General features: G+C 44.4%; 2 protein-coding genes across 2 annotated transcripts; one reads left to right on the forward strand and one right to left on the reverse strand.

Moving 5' to 3' along the window:
- LOC8055058 (HIPL2 protein) lies at positions 2303–5208 on the forward strand. The gene is made up of 6 exons (XM_002451395.2): positions 2303–2390; positions 2535–2951; positions 3714–3930; positions 4146–4234; positions 4337–4500; positions 4609–5208. Exons 1-6 carry the CDS (start codon positions 2340–2342, stop codon positions 5039–5041), a joined length of 1371 nt encoding a protein of 456 aa, XP_002451440.2. The 5' UTR covers positions 2303–2339; the 3' UTR covers positions 5042–5208.
- LOC110434589 lies at positions 7866–11510 on the reverse strand. Its single transcript, XM_021458907.1, has 6 exons — positions 11491–11510; positions 9700–10066; positions 9280–9466; positions 9065–9180; positions 8318–8512; positions 7866–7871 (listed from the first exon to the last, which is right to left on the reverse strand). Exons 1-6 carry the CDS (start codon positions 11508–11510, stop codon positions 7866–7868), a joined length of 891 nt encoding a protein of 296 aa, XP_021314582.1.

The raw sequence follows: 12193 nt of genomic DNA on the forward strand, positions 1-12193 counted from the left end.
CAGCGAGATATGATTTCTCCATGGCTTTTTCACCAGAGAGTGGTCTCTGAGTTCAGCATAGCACCTTGATTCTCGGATCCCTGCATCTGCGTGTTCCCACCCAGTAGGATTATCTTATAATGCATACTTCTAAACAAATACTAATAGTATCACCCGAGTCAAAATGCATGTACTAGTAGTAGGCCTGGTCAATATGATAAAGAGGCCAGCCCAGAGGAAGAATTGCTGACCCTGGCCGCAACAGCAACAAATTAATAAAGTTTTCCGTAAAACAAAAAGGACAGCAACAAAGTTTTAGATGCAATAACATACTGCATGCCATGCATGCTATTATATGTCCTTATCACTGACTAATGCCATGATGCGTGATTTATATGTTCCCACTGATGTCAAATCGCGCACCGGTAGAAATACAAACGTACGGCTGCTCTCATACACAGAAGCGCGCGGATATATTGAACACAAGACAAGAGGGAGAAACCGCAAATAATTTTTACAACTTTAAAAGAGGGAGTAAAGGTCCTCTGCCACACAACCATGACGAAGTAGCCATTGGGCTAGGGTCTTTAGTACTATAGTTAGAGTATCTAATTAATCGGTACTAAAGGTTTTTCTAATCGCAGACGCACAGAATTTCAGACCTCAAGCCAATTTTGATAGAGGAATCAAAGATTGTTTCTGTGCTAGTGAAAGATGTACTGAACGTAAACTCTCAATGAAAAAAAAAGCGTGTCAATCGTTTTTTAACAAAACAAAAAGCGGCCTGCATCTGGACCCTCAAGGAAACCTGCGATGCCGCGCCACTCCCCAGTTTGACTGAACTATGACCGGCCATCCTTTTGATGGCTTCTGCGGCGCTGCCAATTTAGTTCACCTAAAAAAAACTAAAAAAAATTTAAGATTCTTCATCACATCGAATCTTACGACACATGCATGAAGCATTAAATATAAACGAAAACAAAAACTAATTACATATAGTTTGCCTGTAAATACGAGACAAATCTTTTGACCCTAGTTAATCTACGATTGGACAATATATTTACCACAAACAAACGAAAATGCTACAGTAGCAAAATTCAAAAAAAAAAATCACATCTAAACGAGGCTTTACTCGCTCACGTCCTATCTTCTGCCCGGCCAGTGCCCCAGTCAAAGTCCATCGTCCTGCAGGGATTTGCTTGGCCCCAACTTTATCTGTGTCCACACCGCCACACGACGACGATGCCCAGCCTAGCCTCTGCATAATAGTCACACACTCACCTACTGCAAAAGATTGCAAGGGTGGTTGTGGTCTTGATTAATTATTGTTAGTAGGAACACCAAGATACCAGAAGTACGTATGTTTTTTAAACTTAGCCTAGCTAGCTTGCTCTAACCTAAAAATGTGATCTCGGCGTTTTTATATATATACTTTTTTCTTTCTCTCTCTTGCCTTCTAGTATGTAGTACCTGCATTATATTCTGACGTTACTTGGGCACTCGATCGAGCAACGTGTGCATGCAGTCAAACCACAGTATTTATATTCTTTTCTCTCTTTGAAAATACACATATGCGTGACTATTGTTTAGTCACGTATCATCGTATGTGTTTGGTCGATGAAATGGTGGTGATCAGGCACCGTGGACGCTGCCTGATTTTCCAAAAGAGGTACGTTGGTGGCCTTCTCCAAATTAAAATTAAAGTTGCAGGCAAATCCTAAAAGCAACAGTATTGTTAGTATCTATATTTAATTTGGTTGTGTAGTGTAATATCACTACTTCTAGCTAGCATTCGGTTTTGACCGTACGTGGAGGCAGGTGAACTCAGAGACTAGAGATGGGCACTCTCTAGTCAGAAAGCCATCGACCATTGCTGACCGGCCGGCCGTGCGCATGCATACAAAGTCAGCGGAACAATCTTCAGGGGCGGCCTAAAATGATATCGGCGAAATCGCTAGCTGAGTCGGATAATAATATCTGACCGTACGTGGAGTGTTCAAAAGGATGAGAGAGAACCACGTACTCTCTCTAGCGAGCGACGAACAAATCGATTGCCGATTTAGCTTTTCCCCTCGAGGCTGTACGTGTGTATTTGGCGGGCACACAGGATCGGACAAAAGCTCGCAACTAAGACGCGTCGTCAGCGGATCACAGGCCCTAAGCAACGCGGCTGCTCGAAAGGAATGGGAGAGGTGGGAGGAAAAGGGGAGAATTATTTGCAGCAACTCTGCAGGCCAGCCGCGTATGCAAAACCCACCAACCCACTCGGCCCTCGCGCCTTTATATATATATAAGACGCGTCGTCGTCCCTCCCTCCAGGCAGCGCGCAGCATAGCAGTCGTCTTGGCGTGGCTGATTCCATGGAGTTGCATATGATCTTCCTCACCTTCTTCTTCTTCTTGGGCCTTGCGGTAAGACGTACTGCTCCCTCACTTTTGCATACATGCATCCGCACTCCTCTCGTCGATCGATTAAGCAGCAGCAGCAGCAGCAGCATAGCGTGCGTGAGTACACCTATTATTTTATGGTTTTTGATGCATTGCATCGGCGCGCAGGTGGCTACCGATCCCAACAACAACAACACCACCGTCGAGGCGGCCATGACCACCACCACACGTCACGACCTTGCTGTCACCGGCGGCGGCGGCAGCTCGCTGTGCGTCCGCATGGCTTCTCCGGAGGCTTATGATGGCGTCGTGGCGCTGAAGGATGAGGATGGATCTGGCCCTCTGCTCTTTTGGAGCAGGAAAGGAAAGATCTGGGCGCCTGAGGTGCGCGACAAGCCACTGATTGATCTCGGCGGCCGCCTCAGCCAGAGCCAGGACGCCGACGCGCGGGGCCTTGCTGGCGTTGCTGTGCATCATTCAACCGGCCGAGTTTTCCTGTCCTACTACAGCGCTAGCCCCAACGGCAGCAGCGCCGCCTCCCTCGTCGTCGATGAGCTGTCGTCACCATCCGGGTGGAAGAATGAGGTCAGTACATACTTCTGATCACCAGTATTTCTGTGCCTTATTACTATAAATCATGCGCGCCAACCTGCATGCGATACTGTTGTGTGTGTGAGTCCATTTTGGAGACTAGCTAGCAACAAACGGATATATATATATATATTCCATAGGATTAAGGTTAATTAAGGAGATTATTTGACCGGTTTTGGAAATTAAAGTCTAGTATGGTTTTATAGTTTATTAGCTAGGGGATGAAGTGATCCACCATGAGCATCTTGAGCTGTACTGTTTGGCAAATTTTGTTTCTCAAAACATGTCCCAAAATTTTGTTTCAATCCGACTCCACGTCCCTGTCCGTGCAGTGGGGGTCTAGGGTCTTGGTGTCGCTCGCAAGCGCGCGTAGTCGGCGGGCCGCCGGCGGCGGCGGCGCGAGAAACGAGTGAGAGGCGCCTGCACGCATGGGCCGCGCTCGGCTGATCGCCCGCGGCTGTGGGGCTGCACCGCCTCGCTGGTGGCTGACGCCAGTGCCGGTTTTGGGTCGACAAACAAACGGGTAGAGACCAAACCGATCCACAATTGAACGTCCGCCATCATCCTAGTTTGCCGGATCGAACGGTCAGCCGCCTAACGGGCGACGTGACACTATGGGCGAGAGAATCGGGACTGCTTATGATTACCTGATTATTTACCTTTTCTCGTCGCTCATACATACATACATACATACATACATACATACATACATATATACATACATACATACATACTCTACTCTGTGACTACATACAGGCTGAGGCTACGTTGACGACTCGTCGGGTGTTCTCCATCGCGGCAGCAGAGCCCCGCTCGTCGTCAGCGTTTCCTGTCGATTTCTACGCTGGTCAAATCATGAGTCGGCCCACCAGCAGCGATCCATTCATCTACATCATCACAGGCCCAGCCCAGAGCGACGGTCAGCTACAGGCCCAAATTGTACGTTTCAGCGTTGGAGAACATAACGCCTCGGGTATGTACGTTTTACCTCCATGTGTTTTGTTTTTTTTTAAGTTATTAATTCAATAATAATAATAATAATAATAATAATAATAATAATACATGATGAAGGTGTTTGTCATGCATCAATCATATCGTATTTCAAGCAAGCAAACAAACAAACCCAAAATGAAAACATAATAAATTTTGCATCAAGAAATGCTACAATCTCTCCATTGGACGACGCAGGCCATGTGTATGCAGCAGGGCTAGGGATCCCGAGGAGATGCGCTTTCGACACCGAGAGAAGTCAGGACCTTTACTGTGCTATCGTCAAGGTAATTCCCTCTCTCTCTCTCTCTCTCTCTCTCTCTCTAATCTCGTGTGTGTGTGTGGGTGTGTGTGCAAGTGCTGTCTCTCATCCAATTTGTAACGTGCAGGATGACCAGGAGCTTGTGTATCTTATCTCGGACCCTGGTGCTCCATCAACCTCTGCCACCCCGCCAAGCCCCACGCTCATTGTGGCCCAACAGCGGCCCATCCCACCATCGATAATAGGTGGGCTGCTCTACCGGGGCTACGCCGACAACGCCCTCCACGGAAGGTAATAATAGGCCGACGACTTGCCGCGGTGTTCCGTTTCATTTCACCAGTGCGCGGCATGCATGTATGTGTATATACTAATATATATATACTTCTATTCTATACACAGCTATATCTACATGGACCGCTCGAAATTGTGGATGACGGTGACATCTCCTGACCGCAATGTGAGCGTCGCTCGCGACATCAGGGTCACATGCTCCGCTTCCACTGCATCTCCCTCCTGCAGCGGCGGCGATTTTACCGGCACCGTTACCTCCTTTGGTGAAGATGCAGACAAGAACGCGCTGCTGCTGGCAACCAACGGCGCGTATCTGGTTGTGGAGCCCACCCTATGTGACACGAACCCCAAGGATCCAACATCTAAGACGAACCTTCTCAAGTGGGTCCTTGGTGCCATAGGGGGCCTGGCAGGGGCTCTTCTCACAGGTTACGTGGGCTACAAGATCATAGTCAATTGCTGCAACAACAACGGCAACAATCATCAGGCCAATGCCCAGAACGTTATCGGTAACAACAACAACGTCATCGTCAAATACTAGCGCAGGAACCGTTCTGACTTTTAGAGTCGCTGGTCTTTTGTATACTATACCGTCTCATTCTCTGGTTCAGAAGAATCTTGTACCTATAGGTTTTCATTTTGGGTGTGCCTTTGTTTGGTTTTCTATATGAACTGGTCCACTTATATTATCTTTTGGTTTGAGATCCACTATTCAGGCTTACTCCGTTTTTATTTTTTTTTTATACATAGTATATGACTAGCAAAAATGCCCGTGCGTTGCTACGGGGACACACAGTCTCTTGACTTGTCACTTATACAACTTTTGACTAAAGTGAAATATAACAACACATTACTTTGCACTCAGGCCTTCAAGTTCCTCTACAACCACACAACCAGAACCATTCCAAAAACCACTCATCCACTGACACTCTAGGTCAGAGGGTAGTTCTAAAGATGGCAACGGAGACCCGATCCCCGATTCCCCATGGAGAATTTCTCTATTAGTGGATGAAAATGGGAAGATTTTAGCCCCCACGGGGAAGGAAACGGGGAGAAATCAATCTGCGTCGGGTCTGGCGGGGACAGAGATGTTTCTGTGCTTACTCCGTATTTATTTTTTTTATACATAGTATATGATGTAACTTTTGTTCATAGTATACGAGGGATACCTGATTATATATTTGTTTTGTGCAGTATATCGCAATTGGATAGTATTACCACCTGTGTTAGTATCCATTGTCTTACCCGCAACGCATGCCCGGCCGGTCGTCTCCCGCGTCGGGTCTAGACTGGCATGCCGCATGAGTATCTAAATACTTGTGTGTTTACGTTTATGCCTTGATGTATGTGAGGCTCGCAACCGAGCAGTGCGAGCGGCTGTCATATCGACCACCATGCATGCATGGACAACATATGGGATGGATGCAAGGGGGTCGATGTCACACTCGCTCGCATTATTCGGTTACGAGCTTTGAATGTATCTTGGAATAAACATAAACAAACAGTGTGTATTAATGTGTATACCTCCATTTATTGTTATTATGTTTGCCATCCATCTATGGATGATTAATGTAATGATATAGTATGGGATGGAAATAATAAAACATGTGTCTCCATCTTACTACATTATAATAGTAAGATATATACCTTAAACTATTCTCCCTGTTTACAAGATAGAGGCACAACTACTACATGAAACACCGCCACTTTCTTTCATGCCATGTTTTGATACGCAAGAGTGACTACTACTCTGGCTTTAGGAAGCAAATACATGATAAGGGGTGTTTTTGTCGTCATAAATCCAATTTTTACTGTTTTGGGCAATGGGGGCCCTTCCTCTCTCTGGTAGTGAGGATTCAACAAGTTGGCCCACTCTCACTATTGTATTTTTCCTATTTCGGCATGAATATAAAAATCTCATGTTACAAACGAGCCATAGACATGCAATACATCCATGTGGTCTGTGTTCTTCAATATGTGAAGTTTCTGAGCAGTCGATAAGCATTACATCTAGTAATGATCTGTACAACATGTGTTTGGTTTCGAGACACCTAGTAGATGGACGGTTCTCTCCCTAGTTTTTAAGATGGAATAATCTCACTAGCATGTTTGGTTCTGGGTAAGGATGGGATGGTGCTCCAAATGGATAGTCGTGGTTTTTATCAAGTCTAATTTAATAAATTAAATAAAAAAGAGAGAAAAATATATATTTTGTTCATTAAGTTAAACTAAAGAAGAACCGTGGGTACTCATTTAGAGCATTATTCTCATCTTCAGTTCTGGGCATATAAGTGTTTTTTTATTCAGGGGGCGGGAGCGATATCACGAACAAGCGGTCAATGCAAGCACCATTTGCAACGTTGGCCATGTAAAATAATGATGGAACGATATGACCGATTAGGTCTCTCGGCTACATGTTAAATAGGTGAGGAACCGCCCCTCACGTGGCTTACAAGGAAAGTTACATGATCTCAGGTTGTTTCTTAGGTTACAGATTATAGAAGACATTTACAATCTAATCTAACAACCTAAAGTGCATTCTACGGTACATCAATAAGCACCGCGGGACGTGCATCTAGCCATGTTGAAGTGCATTCTACGGTACATCAAAGGAACAGCACATCTCGGCGTCAAGCTGCATGCCGTCTCGACTCCATCTATCACCGCCTATTCGAACGCCGACTAGGCTGGCTGTCCGGATACAAGCGTTCTACATTAGGCTTCTACGTCTTCCTCGGCTCCTCTCTCATATCGTGGTCATCTAAACGCCAAACCACGGTGTCAAGGTCGAGTGCCGAGGCGGAGTACCGCGCCATTGCCAATGCCGTCTCCGAATGTTCGTGGCTTCAACAACTACTCGGTGAGCTGTTGTACAAGGTCCCCATGGCCACGGTTGCGTTCTGCGACAACATCTCCTCGGTCTACATATCTCGGAACCCATCCACCACCGACGTACCAATAAGCACATAGAGCTTGACATTCATTTCGTTCATGAGAAATAGCCATTGTCGCGTCACACACGTTCTCAATGCACGCCAGCTAGCCGATGTGTTCACCGAGGGTCTGCCATTGACACTCTTCTTCGACTTCAGAGACAGTCTCTTCGTCACGACGGCCGACGTCCACACTGCGAGGAGGTGTCAGCGGATCAGTACTAATGACTAGAGCAGTCCGGGTCTTCAGATGCACCAACGGCTCCAGCGGGTGCCTCGCGCACCCTCCAGTGTACTCGCCACGCTCGCCTGCAGAGCACGCGCTGCCACCCGCACCCTCACGCACGGCAATCTTCCGGTCCGAACAGTGGCGAATCTAGAAAAAATTGTGACCGGGGTCGGCACAAACTCATGATAAAAATTTATAGTAATCTAACACTATGATACATGCAAAAATATTGGAATTATTGTTTATAACAATGACATACTGCAAACATCATGTATAGGAGCAAAATTAATAATATTATAATAAGATATACAATAGTGGTTACCTCTTATAATTTCACTCGACGGGTACGGTCATCCATATTCTGGAAACGAACTATGATATCATCATTTGGGATTGCATTAAGAAATTCTTGTTCCACAAAGCAAACGACACAGTCATTCATAAATCCATCCCCAATACGGTTTCGTAGATCTGTCTTCACAATTTTCACTATTGAAAAACATCTTTCCACTGATGCTGTGGCAATAGGAAGAACTAGCACAAGTTTGAGGAGTCGATATACCAAAGGAAAAGCCAGATGTTTTTTTGTATCCACCATTAATCTACCAAGTTCAGAAATAGTATCCAGTTGGGCAAATCTCGCATCGGCTCGCACATTATCAATGTAAATATGAAGCTCAAGACTAAGATCGTCCAGCTCATTTGAATCAAAATCACTAGGATATGCCTTTGCCAACTCCATCAAACTCTCAAATTTGAAAGCATCAAAAGAATTCTTAGGATTGAAAGCAGCAACATGAGTAAGCAATTCAGAATTTACCTCATTAAAACGATCATTAAATTCTGTAAGCTGCAGATCAATAATTGGGTTCAAGCAATCATATTTGTAGTGTTCATAGTTGGTGCGGCCGGTGCTTTGCCTTGGTTTGTGTTGGTCAACGTACTCTTGCTCCATGTCTAACTTTGGGATATTGTGTTCTTCGCAAAAGAACATTACATCCTCTAATAGAGAATCTCAACCATCATCCCTTATTTGCTGAAAATTTTGTTTTGTTAACTTCACCTCTGTCATGGCCTCTAAGATGTCTTTATCTTTCCTTTGTAGTGATAGTGACAATGAATTTGCATGTCCCAAAATAAGCAACATTAATTTCAAGTTGAAAACAAAATCAAAATCCCTCATATAGTCCAAGAGGCCACGAGCTTGGCGTCTTTTTGCATCATTTGGACCTTCTTTTTCAACATATTGGAGCACTTGAATGACTTCAAGGAATAAACTACTTATCCTCAAAAGGGTTTTATAATGAGAGGACCAACGAGTATCACCGGCTCTTTGAAGTGATTGTTCTTGATTTAATCCCGTTCCACTTGTGAGTTGCCCATTGCATAGTGCTTTACTAACTCTCTGTTGTTGACTTTCTCTAATCATATCCTTCCTTTTGCAAGAGGCTCCAGCAACATTAATCAATAGAGACACCATATCAAAGAAATCACTAATATCATCATTCTTTTTAGCTACTGCGACAATGACTAACTGCAACTGATGAGCAAAACAGTGGATATAATATGCAGAGCTATTTTCCCTCATGATTAAAGCTCTTAATCCATTAAATTCACCTCTCATGTTGCTTGCTCCATCATAACCTTGGCCTCTAACTTGTGTTATGCTCAATCCATACTTAGCAAAAAGACTATCAATATTAGATTTAAGACATGAAGCTGAGGTCTCACTCACATGAACAACACCAATGAGTCTCTCTTTTATCAACCCAAGCTTGTCCACATATCGCAAAACCACCGCCATCTGTTCCTTGCCCGAAACATCAGCTGACTCATCTACCAATAAGCAAAATACATCGCACCAATTTCTTCAACAATAGATTTTACTATTATCTGCGGATAAAAAAACACAGTTAACTCACCTATATAAGTTATTTTAATTGTAAATCAAAACCATAAAAATATTACCTCAGCAAAACAGTTTGCAATATCCTTCTGTATGTCTGGAGACACCATTTGAGCATTCCTTAGAATAACCTTTTTTGCTTTCTCATTTTGCTTTGCCAAAAGCTGTACCAATTCTCGGAAATTTCCCTTATTTTTGGACTTCTCTGACTCATCATGACCACGAAAAGCTAAACCTTGATGCAACAAGTATCGCACAGCATCAATAGAAGTATTCAATCTAGCAAGATACTCTGCTTTAGTGACATCTCTCTGCTTGTTGATAGCATTAGCAATGGATCGATCAGGCTTCATCAAATTATTGCACCTTTTAACTGCTGTGTTATGAAAGCTATTTGGTCGGGTGCCTACATGATCTCGAAGCCTGTCCTTTTTGTTAAAGCCATCCCAACCATTTTTCACAAATGCATCATTCTCAGCTTGGCCCTCATTAGAATCTCTAAATAAGTAACAATATAAACAAAAACATTTATCCACTTTTTCACTGTACTCTAGCCAATCATATTTTGTGAACCATTCAGGGTGAAATCGACGTGGTTGACCTGCTATAATCTTTTCTGGATACTTATAACCAGGTGGTGGTCTAAAAGGACCTCTAATCATATATTTTCGTCTTATCTCATCTTGTAAATTTTGGCCTATGTGTTGATGCAAAACTGATGTGCAAACACAAAGGGCTAATACCCGATATAAACGTTAAGGCGTGCCAGCCGATTTGACCTTACTATCGGCAAAGGTGATAACTCGAATACTTTAGTCCTGACAACAGCGATGCGCCCGGATGTCACGGCTAAGAGGTACTCACGCGGAACTTGAGAACACGCCGAGCTTAAGTCGATGAATTCCTAAGAACTCGTAATAAAAGGGAAAAAATATGACGAAGTCGTCGGAAAGTAGATGCTGGAATATGAGTAAAAACGTGTGTTTGATTGATTGATAGATCATTACAAGGCCCTAGGGTTCATATTTATACCCTGCTCAAAGAGCTACAACTAAACACGACCAGAATTCGAATTCCAAATTACACGGAGTCCGTATACAAAACGACTTAAATAAATAAGGAAATAACAAAGCTATCTCCCGTGACAAACTAAAATTCTTCCATAAACCGATCAGCAGTTTCCGGACCCCTCCTCCGTATCATCGGCAGACTCCTTGCCATAGTCATCGGCAGACTCCTCCATTATAGCCATCGGCATAAACACATCACTGCCTGCAGACTTAGTCACATCCGACCCCTCCTTCATCGGCAATTCATCTTGTAAACAGCATACTGCCACTTTATCCTGCCATCCTGAACACGTGCCCAAAAAACGGTGTCAACACATGCCCCCCAATTTCGGAGTATAAAACTGTTAATGCTCCGAAATTCTCTGCAGTAATGACGCCTTCTTCCCGCAATTAATGCTCCTAATCTGGTAACCGACAACCTCAATCTGAACAACTCTGATCCACAGATTCCTCGAAATCCCCAACTTCCTAAGTGGGCATTTCTCTCTCAACCGTACATTAGCAATAATACCGTTACAAAGATTTGCCGATATACTGACCAGGACGTTTGTACAAACGGCTACCTCCCCTTCATTTGCCCATCGGCAATATGAGCGTTATAGAACGCTGCCGATGGACCGACCAGGAGATCTCGCACAGTAAAATATCTTCAGATAATGACCGCTTCCCATCAAATCACCTGCGCAATCCCTTGATTACCGTGCGAACAGTTACCATATCTACCTGAGTACCCTCGGATTTCTCGGAGGCGGCAAAGAGATAAGTCAGATTTGCCCTTGCCCATTTTGTCCTATAAGTAGTTCCTTCTCAGGTACTCCTTCCCCATCACATCATTCCACCACCCAACTTTACTTTTCCAGCGGCGGCGCCATCCGAAACTCTCCAAAACTTCCGACAAGCACTCCTCCTCATCAACCCCGGTGCCTTCAAACACTTTCTTCACAGCAAGATAGCCATTGGCTTCATCGTTCCTGAGGTCAGATCTCCATCTCGTCTCCTGTATATTTTTCTCGTATCCCTGTTCATCCGTAATTCATTTCACTGAATATCTTCCTTTTCCTCTTTCTTTTGTATTTCCTTTACACCCAAAATCACTAGGAATTGTCCAACAAAATTGTCATCCCTACCGATCAACCACACCTTCAATGCCTCGGCCCTCTAGGGGACCCAGATCCAACCGACCTTATCAACGCAGAAACCAACAGGATCCCCTTTAGAGCTGAAAATTTTTCTTTAGATCTGTGGAAAGACACCTTCCGCTCTTGGCCCAGCCCTACCGTAGGGTGGAAAGACTGGTTCTTGAGAGTCAGCAATTCTTATGAAGTCCAGTGGGGTGAAAGGAAGCTAGCCCAATGCATCAGGCTATCTATTGCCGATATGCACAGGAATGAGTCGCTGTTGATAGCTGCGTCTCATTTTTTGTCAGATACCCTTAATGTCTTCGTCTTTGGCCACGGCCCTGTTTCTCCCACTCTTGCCGATGTAGCTATGCTCACTGGTCTGGACGTGTCTTCTGCTGATAGCACCCACTTCTTTGATACCGCTCCTAGTGCCA

Source organism: Sorghum bicolor, chromosome 4 (genome assembly GCF_000003195.3).
Source record: "Sorghum bicolor cultivar BTx623 chromosome 4, Sorghum_bicolor_NCBIv3, whole genome shotgun sequence".
Lineage (NCBI taxonomy): Eukaryota > Viridiplantae > Streptophyta > Magnoliopsida > Poales > Poaceae > Sorghum > Sorghum bicolor.